At 36.9% G+C, this 17,679-nt stretch overlaps 1 protein-coding gene across 9 annotated transcripts in view; it reads right to left on the bottom strand.

The window, feature by feature from the left end:
- LOC120897332 overlaps positions 1-17,679 on the bottom strand; it is a 101,848-nt gene that overhangs the window by 62,330 nt on the left and 21,839 nt on the right. For 3 of the 9 annotated variants that reach the window (XM_040302142.1, XM_040302141.1, XM_040302140.1), the window contains exons 2-5: positions 12,592-14,341; positions 12,193-12,454; positions 8,577-8,631; positions 7,536-8,495 (exon numbers count right to left, since the gene is read on the bottom strand). In XM_040302142.1, coding sequence (XP_040158076.1) covers positions 7,536-8,495; positions 8,577-8,631; positions 12,193-12,454; positions 12,592-14,335 — 3,021 coding nt within the window. In that variant the 5' untranslated portion in view covers positions 14,336-14,341. Of the gene's footprint in view, positions 1-7,535; positions 8,496-8,576; positions 8,632-11,306; positions 11,789-12,192; positions 12,455-12,591; positions 14,342-17,679 lie in introns of those variants that run through there. The other 6 variants (XM_040302145.1, XM_040302149.1, XM_040302146.1 and 3 more) reach the window with 6 other exon arrangements.

The following is a 17,679-nucleotide window of genomic DNA, read 5'->3' as shown; positions in this document are numbered from 1 at the left end:
CGATATCTTTAAATATCTCGAAACTCCAAGCACTTTAAAATAACGTGAATTGTATGGCAGACGAAGGCGCGAGACCGCAAGCGGTTTCGGACACTCCTGAGGCAGGCCAAGACCGCAAAGCGGTTGTAGTGCCGGATAACAGTGTAAAAACCGTGAATTGTATGAGGTCTACTGTAAGTTGGTAGCCTCGTAAGTTGTACTCGTAGGTAGACTGTAAGTTGATGTGGTAGGTTTAAAATACCATCCAGATAGTCTCAAAGTTAGCATATATGTGGAGCATTGAATATAATTATTAGATTTTCATATTAGGGTGACCGCCACTGAAGTTAAGTATGAGTAAATGTCATGCTTTGCTTATTAAAATTTTATTTCCATGCCCTCTAATTTTTACACAATAAAAGATGTATGGTGGAAAATTTGTCATGAATAGTTTTATTGGAGGCTACGAGAAAATGTAGAAAAGATTCTAGGTTGAAGAATAAGTCCATACTCTGTTTTCCGGGTCAGATTCTAATGTGAACGGCATTATTCAACAATCGCGAGAGGTTCTTTTAACAGCCCAGATGCGACAAATTACGACGGCTGTTGAAAAACCAATGGCAAGTTTTGAATAATGGTGTATAGATTGAAAACTGAGTCAGAAAACTGTGTAATGACTATCGCCGATCGAAAGCACCCTTCGCTCAACTGCGGCCCGCGACCCAAAACGAGTTTGACATCATCATTATAAACAAAGAATTTCATCCCAGGACAGATGTGGGAAAACGGGTGCTTAGGTAGAAAAGGTGCTCCAACTAAAATTTTAGAATAACAATACATTTACAATAACACCACCGACAAACCGACGTGACACTTCGAACAAAATGAGCTTCAAAAGTTGTCTCCTTATTTCAAATGAAAATACTTTAAACACTAGCGCCATCTCTATAATGATTCGCTTACTACACTGACACAGAGAAGAAACTGCTAAGCCCCCTTTTTGTTTTTCTTCGCAAATTCCAATGCGTATTGTTTTATGTACTTCTCACATCTTTTGCATTGATTTGAAAACTTATAAAATGATTTTCCTGTGTGTTTTGTCCAATTATTCTCACAAAATCTTGCCTCACACTTCCTTCGCCATTTGTATTTAGAAAAGTTGTTTGCATCGAAGCAGCAGTGAACAGAGCTTACTTTGACAGAAGTGTTGGCCTCACTAGTAAATGACAGTACTTTCGTGTGGGACACTTTTGTAACGCCAGTGTCACGTCGGTTTGTCGGTGATAACACATCAAACATAATTACAATAAAGTAAAATGTAACTAATCGTGTAATATACATTCGTTTTATTTCAGCATAAGTTAACAGAATGGTTAGATCAACACAAAGATAAATATCACTAAAATAAAGGAAAATTATTATTTTTCATTTGAGAACCAGTTTTTGCATGATATTTGTCCAAAGGGTAAAATTTAGGAATAAAAAAAAATCATTCGTGCGAACGTTTTTTGCGTTTTCGTGCGAACGAAACTAGTGGGCTTTGCTTTCAGTGAGTTTTTTATTTACTCATAGCAGGATAGTGTTGGTAGAGTATAGTTCTTTGTAATGTTTGTTGTTTCTCCAGCCAATGACGTATGTGCATACGGGAAAGGCCAACTGCTTACGGAAAAGCCAGCTTTAAACAGGAAATGCCTCTGGCTATGGCGGTCAATGGAAAGTTTTCTCGCGGTCCAGCAGCTGAACCTGTTAAGCACATAACCGACTAAAAGCGGCAATATAGGCTTGGCTTTCAATGACTTATTGATTCCCCCCATAGCAGATAGCAGATAGTCTGTCCTACGTATGGCGGCACGGTCCATTCGAGGCTTGAACCCATGAGGGGCAGGTTGTTAATATAAAAATTATATGTGATTTTAACGAATAAAGAGTTCAATTTTATGTGGAGGGAAAATGCACGAATGACCTATTTACAGACAGATCCGCCAAACATTCTGGGGTCGCGTTCTTCAGTAATTTTAAAAAGTGAAATCCCACACTATTCTTCTGTAGACTTGCAGAACCATCGGCCAGAGGTTTCAAAAGGTTTCGACAGATGTATTTTCCATCAGGATACGCCGTGTGTGAACGCGGCTAGTAGATAACTCTCTACGGAACGATTGTTTGATGGCGAATCTTTACCCCTCCACCGTCAAAAAAAGATTCGCGAACCGTTTTGCATTTCCATGACATGATTCTTCTGTGGATTCGAAAATAGCGATTTTATGAACGAATACACATTAACACTTTTTTACCGTATGGAAATCATTAAAAACCTTCAAAAGAGTGGACGTCTATGCGCAGGGATGCCAAAAATAAGTTTAACAAAATATAGTAAGTGTTCGCTATCTGGATGCTTTTATACTGAAATGTTTTTTAACTGGATTTTCGCTAGTTTCCAGTCCTAAATGTTCTAACGGTTGCATATTGTGCATTTCTTACAAATAAGAACCCGATATTTAATGAATCAATATGTTAATTTACAATAATTGTATCCTGATAAGATTCGTGGTGCGTGAACGCAAAAATATTGGCGAATCTATTTTGACATTTGTTTCTGCTGCAAGGGAAAAGATTCGCGAAGAAAAATATGCCGAGTCTGAACGTACCTAATCACTTGTTTTTGGTTTTTGGTTTGGTTTTGGTTTTTGGTGGAAGGGGAAAGATTGGCAAAGAAAGATATGCCGTGTCTAAACGTACTTAATGCGTATTTTTTTGTTTATTAGTTGTTTAAGATTTTTCCTGTTTACGATCTGCATTTTTTTCAGATTTCCACTGATGAACAAAGTTGAAGCATAATCTTAAATTAAAACTAATTACATTTAATTGTAATAACCCAAATGACGATCAAATATAGCAATCAATTCAACATATCAATTTCAGTCGGTAGGTTGATTTTGAGTTGATCTCATGGTACAACTTAACAACATAACAGTCATGGGATCACACCCCGTATGAATCGGGCCTCTCAAACGTACGGGTCTCAAACAGTCACATTTAGGCTATTAGCTATCATACATCAGGCTATTAGCGGCTAAGCCAGACAACCAATAAAACATATATGTACGTTGATAGTGATGTTGCCCCAAATAAGAAGAAGAACCGAAGAATTTCGGTTATAGATGGCCATTAACTGAACGTCTGGTAAGGAAGGATAAGGAGGGGGCTATCTATTGAGCCAGATTTCTTAAACCTGAGCTCATGTGATATTACTAGATCTAATCTTGGATAAAAAACCGATGAAATTAATGATTGGTATGATCAACTACCAGGATCATTCTTTTTCTTTTATTTCGTGCAACGTCCTAAGCAGGCTGGCCTGCCTATACAGATTCAAGACTCATTGAGTACCAGGATAGTCAGTCATTACTACGAAAGGTCCAAAGAAAGTCTGAACCCATGACGGGCATTTCATTAAGTCGGACGAGTAGACGATTATACTAAAAAATCGTTCAGGGAAATTGAACGGGTCATTTAAAACTGACAGGTATTACGAAGAATGGTCATAAGGCGAAAATTTAGGATACGCAGGCCAGCGCCCTTCTTTAATATTAGATGGGATTGATTTCTATCCGATACATCACCCAGTATCAAGAACTGACTATCCAGTTTTTTTCTTCTATATAAACGTAATGGCCTACGCGGTGATGTAAGCCTGTACAGGGTTTTCATTTGAAATGTGTACTGCATATTGTGCATATAAGTCATTTTGCTATGTGTGCTGCATATTTTGTCGCTTACGAAATTTACTTTAACTCCCAGTACATGCTTGGACTGGTCCAATGTTAATTTTAACCCGTCCAAGTTTAATGTTGATAGCCCTATCGAGGTGCTGGTTTGCCTTTGTTTTCTTCATTATTCTACACATTTTGACACATTTCATGCACAAACACAGAAAGGGGAATATTTGAGCTTTGAAATGATGTGCCGTTTGACCCTTAACTCGTTTTATTTACTAAGTAATTAGCATTTGAAAATGCACTCCAACGCGATTAATAGGTCCGAGTTCCTCTGCAGCTACTGGCTTTACCACGGAAGCGAGGTGGACTGAACCTGCACATACCAGCAATAACTGCATATGTCCTCTTGACAAACCGATACCGAGCAGAGTGCAGCTCCCTCAAATACAGCGAGCCTCATATCGTCCAAGCTGGTAATCCGCCAAATCTGGCCACCATTCCAAGCTGGTATCCCTGCCTAAAAATCGTGGTGAGACAACTGGCCTATTTACCCGCTGAATATGTCGCAAACCCCTCTGCATGTAAACTTCGTCGCATACTTGTGGACAAACTACCAGATGCCAAAGTAGCACACGAAAATCAACCACTTTGTTGGACCAGAATCTGGGCTAATATGCAAAGTTTTGATTTATCAGCACAACAACGAGCTACTCTATACATGCTAGCAAATGGTAAAGTGTCACATGGAGAGCTCTTGTTTCGGATGGGAAGAAGGGCTTCCAATCAATGTTCGTTTTGTCCTCAAATGGAAAGTCTGGAACACAAATTTGCTTGCTGTAGTAGAGTAGCGGCGGCTTGGGCACTGCTGCAGCAAGAAATTGTTTCAATAGCTCCAGGAGGCCCCTATTTGTTCAATAGTCTGCGTTTTCCAGAACTAGCAGGAGTTAGTCTGGGAATACGTATATGTATTCTTAGGTTGTTTGCTAACTACATTTTCCACATCGTTGATAACAACGATGATGAGATAGATTTAGTCGTCCTGAAGTATGAATTACTTTTGTGAATGTAAAGTTTTTTTTTGTAAATATCTACCCTAGTAAATAGAAATTGTTCTGTACACGCAAATAAATACATTTTTATAAAAAAAAATAGGAATTATCGAACAAATAAAACCGACGTCGGTTTTTAGCGAAACTGCTAAGAACGCATCTGGTGCTGAACTGACCGACAGAAAAAAATCATTAACTTTCGCATCAGGGCCTACTAGGGGTCAGTTACATTTTTAACTGATCCTAGTACATCATGGCAATCATGTAAAATTAAAAAGTGGATGGCCTGGGACTGGATTTGAAGAAATTCAATAAAATCATGCCTAATATCCGAAAAAATATTATTATCTTGCTTTAAGATTTAACTAGTTTTCTTTTCTAGGGTGTTTAATCTAAGTATATGGGAAACTTAGTCTGTCCTGTTCCAGATTACTCTAGTTTTTAGGAACTACTGGATAGACCTATGTAATTTAATTAGCTCAACTGTTGCTCAGATTGGACATTAACGTTCTATAGGACGGATGTCCGATCTTAACTTGGAAGAGCAAAAATTAACATTGCACCAGTCCAAGTATGTACTGTGCGTCAAAGTAAATTTCGTAGGTGACAAAATATGCAGCACACATTGTAATATGACGTGTAAAGCCCTGTATAGGCCTTCGGGACTTATTAGTACCACCATCCGCATTCAGATAGTCAATCCTTGCTAGGAGGGGGACGGTCCATACGAGAATTGAACCGATGAACCCATGACGGGCATGCTACATAAAGTCGTACAAGTTCAAGTACTCCAGGACCGATTCCAGTTATCTGATGCTAAATGTAAACAAAGCCATAGAACAAACACGAAATTCTGTACAAAAAAACAAGAAAGATCAGGACTGTCAACATGTATATCAACAGTGAACCGAGAATAAAAGTCAAAGAAATAATATCATAACAGTTCAAAAATCCAATTTTTTGGTAAAGTATATAAAATAAGGTGATATAGAAAATCTGCTGCGGTAAAATAAAGGCTGCAACCGGATATGAGATTTTGAAATGGTTAATGTTTTAAGAAGTGTTCATAACCATGCCGTAATCTTTAAAAATATTCCCTATTCCTTAAATGTAGATGTTTTAAAGTAGTAAACATAAAATTAGTTAAAAATTCATATATTTAACACATAACGTTTCAACATGGTTCAAACGTTTCACATTCTGCTAAAAAATGAACATAAAATAAAGCCTGCACACTTACATGATTTCTGTATTTAACCAATGCTAGTTTTTTTTAAACATTTGTGAATGTGTTCATTTTAGCTATCTCTCACTACTTGTTTTTTTAAAACACCATCGGTTTCTTGTTTTTAAACAAAATGATGAAATTTTATTTTGAAAAGGATACCCGTAAAACAAAATGCTTACTACGAAATAATTTTGATTTAAATATTTTGTCTAAATGTAATATTTTTGTTTAAACATAACTACAATATTCGCTTTGCTGATCAAAATACAATAGTGATATACTTTAAATCATTAGTGCCAATTATCTGATCAAACGGAAAACTATCAAACAAAACCGCGCTACACGAACTGAAACAAAATCGGTATTATACAAGATTGTTAGAGACTTCTTTCGTTGACTCGAGACATTGCTGCCAAATTGATCTGAAATGGCTTTGTTTGTTAAAACAAACCGCAATGCGAAACGCAAGAAGTATCGTACCAATTTATAATTATTTATACGTGTGGCCTATCATTGTTCTTTTAAATGTTTTTGGCATTGTTATGCAAAATAGCGCTTTTGTTATGTTTCTCTAATGTATGTGCATTTTGTTATGTGCCCACCCTTTTTAAGTAAATAACTACAAAAAATCCATTCTGAATGTAATTACATGAAATAAGTGTGGTTTAAAAATATGTATTTAGATGTTAAACCGTAAAACAAAATGTTTTTCGTAGCTTTAACCTGGCGGAAAGCTGTTGGACAAAAAACGGTCTCCGTTTGAGTCAGGTAATGCAAATAACCTTCGTTCAGTTCGTTATATCAAATCAGAGACAAATCAAGTGCTCTAACACGGATCATAATAGAAAATGAGCATTTTTTATACTTTTTCTCAAGCAGTTGAGTCACATAATCGGCACTATTGTCTCTTAACAATACTTGAAGAATTAGCCTTTTTAAATTTCGTTATCTAATTATTGCAATTTTCCACAAAAGTAAACAAATTCGAAACCGATGGTTGAATAATTTCATGAGCTAGTTTGTGCAGATGCAGATGTGCATGTGACATAAAAAACGAACATATAAGGAAGTATAATTACAATAAACTATAAGGACAAAACAAAATTACAACTGTGTACCTACAAATTATAACATAACAACTTCATCATTATTATTTCATCTGTGAACATGTGTTCGTGACTCATAGATTGTGTCAAATATTTCCAGACGTTTAGAATGTTTAGTTCTGACGTTAAATAAGCATATAGTTCGTAGGTGTACCATGTTCTTTTGTAACGTTTTTTCGACAATTAATTCATTACGTAGATTCTTATATGCGTCATTCACATCATCCAAAAATTTAAACTTAATTCATACAATTTCTTGCTTAGAACAAGTTTCCGACGATTATTTGCAGCTTATCTTAAGATTATTTCGCTAATTATGTTTTCTGTTTCACAGGGGTAACATCATGATGTACCCAAAACCCTATAGTAAAATGTTAGTTGTGAGTTAGCTCAGTTTACACGTCTTACTGTTATGCTTATTTAAAATCTCAATCTATACGAGGACACCTTTACCTACCTCTTTGCTAAAGGTAACCTGTGGAAGATGAAGCTTCCGTTTAGCGATTTCAATTGAAGTATTGGAACACGCGGTAGATGATCGTGCTACACCGAACGGAGACGGGGATGCAAACGGTTCACCGTCATCTGCCTGTACATGAGCACTACTAGATGATACGTTGAAAGAAGTGATGTTCCCTGTGCTGTTAATCATGCCTCCATGGTTCGATATGGATGTTTGCCCAGATGAAATATTACGTACACCATTAGTGCGATTTGAAAGCTGTGGGCCACTTGCTGACTGTGGACGTCGAAAAATCTCCAAAAGCAGCGTATTTCCTTGCGTCCGGATTAAGTTTAGCACATCTTGTTCAGGCATTGTTACTACATTGTGTTTATCAACAAAAACCACATAATCACCCGGCAAAATTCCAGCCCTGTCTGCTGACAATCCTGTTTCTATCTTCTCCACTCGAGGAGGATGGGTCCATACTATAGAAAAGCCGAAACCTCTATCGCCCATTCGCGTCAATCGCTTGGTAATTGTAAACGGCGTTCGTCCTGAGGAATTGGTTGTACCTGCTGTTGGTTTGCTTGGCCCACAGGTACTGATCGAGCTGCGCCGAGGCGTAGTCGGTACCTGCTGACCAACAATGGCATTATTTGATGTTGCATCAGGAGATGGATCAAGTTCCAGAAAACGTAAAAACAGATTCTCATCTGCATCGCGCTGGTGGATTGCTTTTTTACTCAGACTGATTTCTTCACCATTATGACCGTTGTTTCCTAAAATTGCACCTGTGGGCAAAGATACCGTTGTAGAAGTGTTTATGCTCGTTGCCTTTGCACTGCTGTTATCCTCATTATTGATTAGTTCCTCCATGCTAGATTCAGAGTTTTCGCACATTGTTTCTAATATTGGCGTTGTGGGGTTCGTCAAACAAGATTGCGGCTGCAAGCGATATGCTCCATTAATGTCCTAGCGTATCAAAAATAAAAATACAAATATGAAGATCATTAAAGAGATTTAAAAAAAAGGTTGTTCAAACTAATTTCATACCTGTACAGTAACATTTTTTATCGGGAATGACGTACATCCAAGGAATTCACTACGTCTGAAAAACAAAACATGCCGAAAATCAAATTAGTAGGTAAGTAAACCGATGTAAAACATGTGGATAATAGTAATTTCCAATTCAAAGTATTAACTGTGATTGACAACCATGGCATAGGTAAAAAAATAGGTAAAATATATCTATCTTGTTGTTCTTATTGAGTAATTATAAGTGTGTATGCAATCATATGTTTAGTTCTGATGTTAAACAAGCGTATCAAGTTCTCCAGGCTCCGGTTTGCTGACCATGTTGTACGCACGGAAACGGACGACCCAGCCCGTAAAGTCTTTTTGGGCCGTCCACAAGGTCAGAGGTAGTGCGTGGAAGGCCCAAATTGAGGTGGCAAGATGGCGTAGAGACGTCCGCCATTAAGGCCGAGATAACGGACTGGCAGACGAAAGCGCGAGACCGTAAGCGGTTTTGGACACTCCTGAGGCAGACCAACACCGCAAAGCGATTGTAGTGCTGGATAAATGAAGAAGTGATGCAATTATATGATGAATTATACGCAATATCCTCCTTCTACTTCTTTATCTATTTGACTTGCTTCACGTGCTACACGGACATGCCGGGCTTTCGAAACTTATTCAGTATCACGTATTCGGATAGTCAGTCCTTGCTATAGGGGGACGGTCCATTCTAGGTTTGATAGCACGACGGACATGTTGTCTTGTGACGGACACCACGGGACCGCGGGCAAATACCACGAACTCTAAGATCCCGTAGTTGTATTGTTTTAATTACTTTTAGTTTGACTTCAAACTCGTTGGTTAAATTGTTCATATCGCAAGGGTAATATTAAAAGCGACAACATCAGACCTCATGAACGGATCAAAATGGTAGACAAATGAATTAAGATCGGACATTGAAAGTAATAGATTTTCATGATGGTTTTAAAGTTTCAATTCATTGGCACAAGCAATAGAATGGCATAAAGTGTTACAATGCAATTGGAAAATCACACAGGTCTTTGAAAAAAACTACGAAAAATACAAACTAACTACTGAAAACATTACTGTTAGCTTATGTAATGAAAAGAGCCACACTCGAGTCATTTAGATATTATACTTTGGATTTAATAGTGTATCAAACATATGTAGAGTACGAGGTGAATATACCGGTTTTAGAGTGCCATTTTACGACGTGTACTGCATATATTGTGGCTAACGAAATTTATTTTGAAATTTACAGGACCTTTTGGTTTTTTATTTTTTATCCATTAATGATGATTTTCGACCCGTTATGACTTTACGATGCAAAAAATTTGCAAAAACATTAAAATAAACAATTTTTGAGTAAATGCTCAACACCTCCAACGATCAAAAATGTAGTAAAATGCAGAAAAGATAGGCAAATCAACACCGAACAGAGTAGTACAAAATAATACTAAAACAGTTAAAAGGTATTATAATTGTCAACATCCATTTCGCGATCGAAAAAAACATGGAGCACGAATCGTAAAATGTCTTCTGTGTTTCTATAACGTCACAATGCACTTATATGTTTGTTTCTAAGTTTAAGTCCTTGTAGATATATACGTGTTTTGTAAAATGAATTGTTCTTAAGCCTAACAACTGAGAACTATACACATAAAAACTCGATTGTAGGAAAGATTGTATCAAAATTCAAATATATCTCAGTAGGACAATGTACAAATTGCTATCATATGAAAATATATATATATCAAAATGATATTGCACAAATTGCTATCTTATTTAACATTCATTTTAAGATTCCTCGGGAATTAAAAAAAAATATAACTTTATTTGGATTTTTAATATTTTGTTATTTTTCGTATGAAACAAAAAAAAAATAATGTGAGACAGTAACTTATTACAGCTACAATCAAAATCTTATTTTTTTTATTTTAAGATAAATTAAAGCATTAAGTTTAGTCTAGTGTTTATTAATCGATGGACTATATATTAAAGCAGTTAGTGTCACTGTGTCACTTAGATTTGATTTCGTATGGTGGAGATTGTTTTTCTTCAAAATCTTTATGTTCTAATTATCATAAATCATTCTTTCAAAATAATAGTCAATACTGCCGAAGAATACCAAAATTCACCCAGAATGTTTACAGTTCTGTTTTACTTATTCTCTAATGATTACATAAAACTTGGGTTTTTGACTCAAAGTATCTAAACACTAACACATTGACACTGCATCACTGACTAACACGCGGATGGCAAGCGCAGGCGCAATTGTAATGTGGAATATTCTTATTGTGGCAGGGGAAGTTGTAGAATATATTTTATTGTACACATAATTGAAAATGCCCAATTTTATTTTTTTAACTTGTTCTGCAACATTTAATTTCTTGCGTAAAATTGCTAGCCATACATTGAATTGAAAATTCTTTTATGACTTTTATGACGCCAGTTCATTATCTATATTATTTCTGCTTGTGAAAACCTTTGAGGATTTTCCCTCTTGGGATTTAACCATTGTGAATCCATGAAAAGCTCAAAAACACAAAAAAAAACTCGGAAAAATTAATAGACTAATACGTGAGAGTGTATGATACACAATATAAACGAGTGTATGATATACAATATAAAACGATTCACACTAGTGTATGTTTTTTAGTGTGTTGAGAAGCATACGTTGTTAGTCCATGACTGTTTTTCTGTGCCACGGGTGTGGTGCGGTGTAGAGCCCACACATGGACCTACCCTTTCTCTAAGAAGCATACCGAAAGGTAAATCCACGAGGAAATGTAGATGGCTCAACGAGGAAGTTTACTAGATAAGAATCCCCGTCAACTCACATGCGATCATGCGGAGTCTAAGAAGATTCATCCTCCTTGTAAAACAAAAAAAACTCACACACATACACAAACGCGCGCGCACTATTTACACACATAAGGTTAAATGCACAACATATTAAAAAAGAAACAACTACATTTAACGACATTCCTTTGCTGCATTTTCACTTGAAGAGCTTCTTTGGGTAAATTTTCTCATCCGCTTGTCAAAAATTGTAATTATCTTGAACATATAAGCATTTCCGGATGAATTTTGTCATGTTTTAGAACTATACAAATTTGACATAAAGCAAACCTTTATCCTTATAGAATTGTGTAGAGAACACAGCTACTATGAAATGTATCCGAAAGCTGAGTTGGAACTAATTGTACGGTCTGTCGCATAAGCAACAGCTACACGAGATTATTTGTCCGAAAACTAGTATCAAGGACCCGAACATGCGCAAAGCACACAGCTCTACGAACTAGTAAGAGAGAGCTAGAGAGAGAATCATGGAGAGATTAATGGAAGGATAGAGATAAAGAGAGAGATAGAGGGAAAGAAATAGAGAGAGAAATAGAGAGATAGAGAGAGACAAAGTGAAAGGCAGAGATAGAGAGAAAGGAAGAGAGATAGAGAGAGCAAGAGAGAGAACGAGAGAGATAAAGAGAGAGTAAGAGAGAGAGAGAACTTTGCGGAAGTTGCACACGCAGTCTACCAGGAGTTTTTTACACATTTGTTAACGGACATCTGGTTGAACAAGTTTACTGTGCAAATATATTTCCAAAATTTTCTGCTTTTTTGTTCAACTTACTTGATTTCACGATCACGATGCCACACGGCTAGTTGAATTCGTCGTTCATCATTGGGATAGATTTCGAAGATAAAACGCTGATCATAGTATGGATTGTTTGAGTTCCGATGTACAGTTGTTCGCTGAAACCCTAGTTCTTTTTCTGTTGTTTGATTAGTGTCTCCTATATGAATTAGTGCCACCTTCACGTACGCATTGATAACGTTGTTAGTAGCTGTACTACCAGGGAAACAATTGCGTTGCAGATCTTTACACCGAATAACTGATTAAGAAGAGAATAAATGGATTAATATGGTTAACATATATTTATTTTAGTAAGGTACATCAATACCAGTGAAATTCATAGAAAATACAGAAAACTAAAACGGCGCCAACGATGCCATACCATACACCACTCACCGTGTACATGTAGTCGTCGATCTGGCTCCAGATAAATACTTAGTTCCAAAGTTCCTCGAACGGAACATGCACCTGTGAGAGTACTCGCTCTAGAATAACGGGAACTTGTCGTGGATGCTACCGAACGCCTTTTATCTATAGAGTTGTCGCCGAGAGTTGGGGAAAAATTTAGACATTTTCGGCTGATTTCTATCGACCCTCCTGTTGGAGTAGAGGTCCCCTGCAGATCGATAGGGCGGATGTCTGGTGTTGGGTTATCTGACAATTTAAATTGAGTCGGGGGATTTTCTTCTTCCTGCCCTTGGTAATCATTGCGGTTCGGAGTTTGCATTTCATTTATTTGAATAAATTTCGATTGACTGCAGGGGATGTAAGGTGTTTCAGGACTTGTGATTTGATTGTTATCTAGCCTATACTCGTCCGTATTTGCATACAGTATTGCATCGTTGTTAGCAGCTTCAAGCTTATGCTTCCTTCGAACCGCCTTTTGACGACGTAAATGGCACGCAGTCTCGAGCGGGCTAGCCCTAATGTGTTTAGTAATAGATTGACGTGTATAATCAGCCTTCGATATGTTTATAACAGTGCTGCATAACTTTTCGTGTTTAATATCTGGAGTTTTTACCTCTCGCTCGTTCAGCTTACTGGTTTCTTCGTTAATCATTGTCGTTTCTCTGTCGTGTCGAAGCATTTGGAGAGGAAGGCTTTGCTCGAGATACAGATCAGCAGCTGGATCATCTGCAGGTGTATAGGTCGGAGATGATAGTTTTGATAGTTTTGATTTGACACTCAGTGATCGATTCGGTCGTTGTGTTGTCCAATGATTTTCCTTTTTTGCGCTTTCGAGTATAGCATCAATCATCTTATCGAGAGTTAAGTCTCCCATTTCTGAAGAGTTTAGTGATAGCTCAGTATTTTCAATATTATCTATGTCCGATGATGATGGGAGTGGTGCGGATGGCAGTAGAAAAACATTAGCCGTTTTGTTAACGGTTGAAAAGGTTCGGTTGTAATTCGTTTTACTGCAACGTATTTCAGACATTTTTGATGACAAAGGTGTCACACATGTATTCAGATTGTCCTCTACAAACTCTGTGGAAAAGTTATCGACGAGCATTGGTTTCACGAAAGCTTTGATTTTTTTCGGTGTGGGCGCCTTTTCGTCCGCAGAAAAGTAACGACCGGGTTTGTCGAATTCAGTCGAAGCCAGCCCACGAAGCGCTAAGAAAGGAATATTTTTCACCCCACAAGGAGAATATTCAATATCAAAAGATGGCAACGTCGTAGCATACGTTTCACGAATATTCTCGATTTGCTCTTTTTGATTAATTGATGCGGAGACTGGAGAAACTGGTAACGCTCGTTTACGGCCCAGGGGTGTTGTGTTTGATTGGCGACAAGGTGTTGTACTCGGAGTAATATTGCTTACATCTCGTAATGCCATCGAATATGGTGATCCTGAAGCAGCACGTCCAATGTTAGGGTGAGGAGTCGAAGTGATGCATTGGTTTTCTTTGTCATAATTCGTACATGCCACGTGGATTACACCTCCGAATGATCGACGGGCCTTTTTATTTCTCGATCCACCGATTGTGTTGCTATTAGTAGTAACTGCTGTTACACACTCGCTCAACGCTCCCAAAGAACGTCGTGCATTGTGTCGCTGTTGTAATAATAATTTGTTTTGTGGATGCACGTTCTTCCTGACTGTTTCAGATCGTTTTTTAATCGTCCACTTCAACATTTTGATCTAAAAACCAAATATACAAGAGGATTTAAATTAGATTATTGTAAACATCACTGCCCACCATCTAAACTATCATTCTAAATTAAGAATCAACCATTAAAATCATTGCCTAGAAGGGGATAGCAAAGCGTTACGACTTCAAATAACTTGTCATTAAAATTGGGATCATCATTAACTGATGAATTACAACGTACATCAAAATTCACATCAAATCAAGTTCATGAAATATCAAATATTATAAAGAATTCAGGATTAAATCGTGGTTATGTCTCTATTTCTCTTGTTGGCCTGCTGACGATAGAGCACGTCGATGTGACATGGCCCGGCCAACAACTGTACATGGTCCGTGGTTATGTACTGACATAAAAACTATAAAATTAATGGTTTTAAAAACTATAAAAAGTAAAAAGTAATGAAAGTAATTATTGCATAGAATGTATCTGTTTAAATAGATCGTAAAATATAATTTTCAATCATAATTATTTAAACCAGCGGTCGGCAAACTTTTGAGGTAAAGGGTCAAATTGTGTAAATGGTCAAGAGCCGCGGGCCAGTAAATTTAGCACTCAAAATATTACACGACAAAATATTTCAAACCAAATAATTGAATAATAATATCAAGCAATACGATTGGTGATATTGTTGTTTTTATGTAATAATGTCATCCAAGCAAGGTAAAAGATTATAGATATCCTATTATTAAAACTTATTTTAATAGTAGTGCGGTAGTCAGATTTCAGTTGCTGCTTGAAGCGCATGAAGGTCACAACATTTTTTTTTTTTGTTAAAATCGTTATCTGTGCAAATATTTCTCGAGTCGAATAGTGCTTAACACTAGGTTTACGGAACCCGTCAATTTGATGGAATTTTAACTATGAAGTTAGATACTAAAAATACGTTTTTTTTTAGTCTTGAATTTTACTTCTCGTAAACTTATCATAACATACTATGAGCTTTTAGCATAAGAATTATTTTCACAACTTTCATAGATTTTCAGATTGTAAAATCCGGCAAATTTGACCTCTGACACGACCATGGTATCAAATTATTCGAACTGATTATGATTATAATGCCCAACTTCCGCCTTCAGCTCTTGTTCAGTTCATGTGTTCGGTGAAACAATTCGACTACCTATTACAATAAATTATCATTTTTTTAAGGAAACCAACACATGTTAAACGATTCATTATTTTAATAAAATAGGGGTTTCATGATTTTAACCAAGCTAATTACGTATTTTTATCCGCCCGTCAAATTGACGGATGTCTGTAGATATAGGAATACAAGAGACGTCCGTAAAGGCTTTATTAGACGGAGAAAAATACTGTGATTCGATTTTGGAATCTATCCTTCAAATAGAGTTTGAGATGCCAGTCGGAAAATCGGAATTCGGCATGCTCAATTCCGATTTGCTCCAGAGTAGATTTCTACTTTCATTGTCGGTAGAGCCTATTGAATTTCTTGATAATGATGAATAAAAACAACAAAAATGGGAAGCAAAGAATGATTCTTTAAATAAAGCCAAAAAACAGTAACTTTAATAATTAATGTGAAGGTGACAAAACAATTTTTTTGCCTTATGCCAAAGTCTTAGTTTGACAGATAAATGCACATCGAGAAATGACAGTATTTTCCTCCGTCTAATAAGGCCTTAAATCTAGTGTTAACAAAAGATCGTATGAATACGATGCCACGGCTTATCGTTTGTATAACCGTTTTAGATAATAGCTGGTATCGCGAAAGAATTGGTTTAAAATTAACAGTCGTTAAAAATTAACCAGAGTCGTTAAAAATTGCTAGAATTCGGCATCGCGAACGCATTGAGTTCATTTGTTAATTTTAACGACTGGCCCTATGCCGCCGTTAAACAAACGACTGTCAAGAGCGTATGCGATACAAATTAACAGTCGTTTAATTATACTGCTCGAATTTTTTCCCCGTGTTTGCCTATATGCGATATCGAGCAGTCGTTAACTGTTTTGACGATCGTTAATTTGAACACGAATGAACAACAAATGAGCTCAGTTAAACCAAAATGAACTTTAAACGACTGTTAAAATGTGTTCATTTATTCGCGATGCCGGCTAATGTCTTTAGTCAGGCGGTTGCAACTCTGTTTCGTTATGTTAATGATCGTTTGTACAGTCACTGACTTCCAAATCATATGACACTTGAAAGCTTTCAGCCCAACACTTTTCATCAGTTTTTGTTCTACAACTCATTACCGTTCTTCAAGAGGCACTAGCCTACGTTCCAGATAATTCTATGAGTTTAAACTCTATCTCAGTAACGATTGAGCTATTTAAATCTGCTATATTTAACATAAAATCTTAGTAAAATCTTAGTAGTAGTCCGGGCTCCGACAGTATTCTCGCTTCAGTGCTGATGAATTGCAAATCCTCGATAAGTGCACCATTAACCCTATCATTTAATCAATCCTTAAGCACCGGTGTTTTCCCTAATATGGAAAAGGGCATGGCTACTTCCTTTATATAAAAAGGGTAATAGGTCTTTTATTAACAACTATCGAGGATTTTCACTTTAAAGCGCATGCAGCAAGGTACTCGAATCGGTGGGGGGGTTTTTAAAATTCTATGCAAAGTCTTGGTTTTAACATAAACACCACGAGGCCACAGCTGACAGTCGATATGTTATGATATATCAAGTGACGTTTTGAGATCAGTTCAAGATCGGGCGAAACTCTGCTATCAAACAACAGATGGCGCTATCTAAGCAGGAGAAAGGGACAACTGACGAAAACGACAGAAGAGTACAACCAGATATCCCCGAAAAGGGACAAATCAGAAATTAGGTTAAAATCGGTCAAAGAAAGGGTCGACTGAGGTCAAAGGCATAAGAAGCGCCCTTGAACGGAAACACGGACAGTAGCAAAGGAAAAACGGTGCAAAAAGGAAACGTTTTTAAAAAAGTGCAGAAAAATAAAAGCAATTATCGCTATTAAAAAGTTCTACTCGCGCCTTTTCTTTTAAAAATCTTGTAAATATTTTAAAAATTAGCTTGGCTAAGCGATCGTCGCAACACTTGGGTTAGCATCATTCAGCACGGTTTCATGCCCGGGCGATCAACCACGACCAATTTAATGCAGATTGTCTCTTCCACATTGGACCATCTTTATAGTGACAGCCAAGTAGAGGCAGTATATACTCATTTCAAGGCAGTGTAGCATATCTAAAATACAGAACTTATTATAAACCACACTATCAACTATAGACACATTGTAGCACACTTCGGAAAGCCAAATCACACTATTGCAACACATTCTTTATAACACATCAGCAAATTAATCTACACCATAGTAACATACCCAGACCATACCGTTC

The sequence above is a fragment of the Anopheles arabiensis genome, chromosome 2, assembly GCF_016920715.1.
Source record: "Anopheles arabiensis isolate DONGOLA chromosome 2, AaraD3, whole genome shotgun sequence".
NCBI lineage: Eukaryota > Metazoa > Arthropoda > Insecta > Diptera > Culicidae > Anopheles > Anopheles arabiensis.
This window is presented reverse-complemented; position numbering and strand designations above follow the sequence as displayed.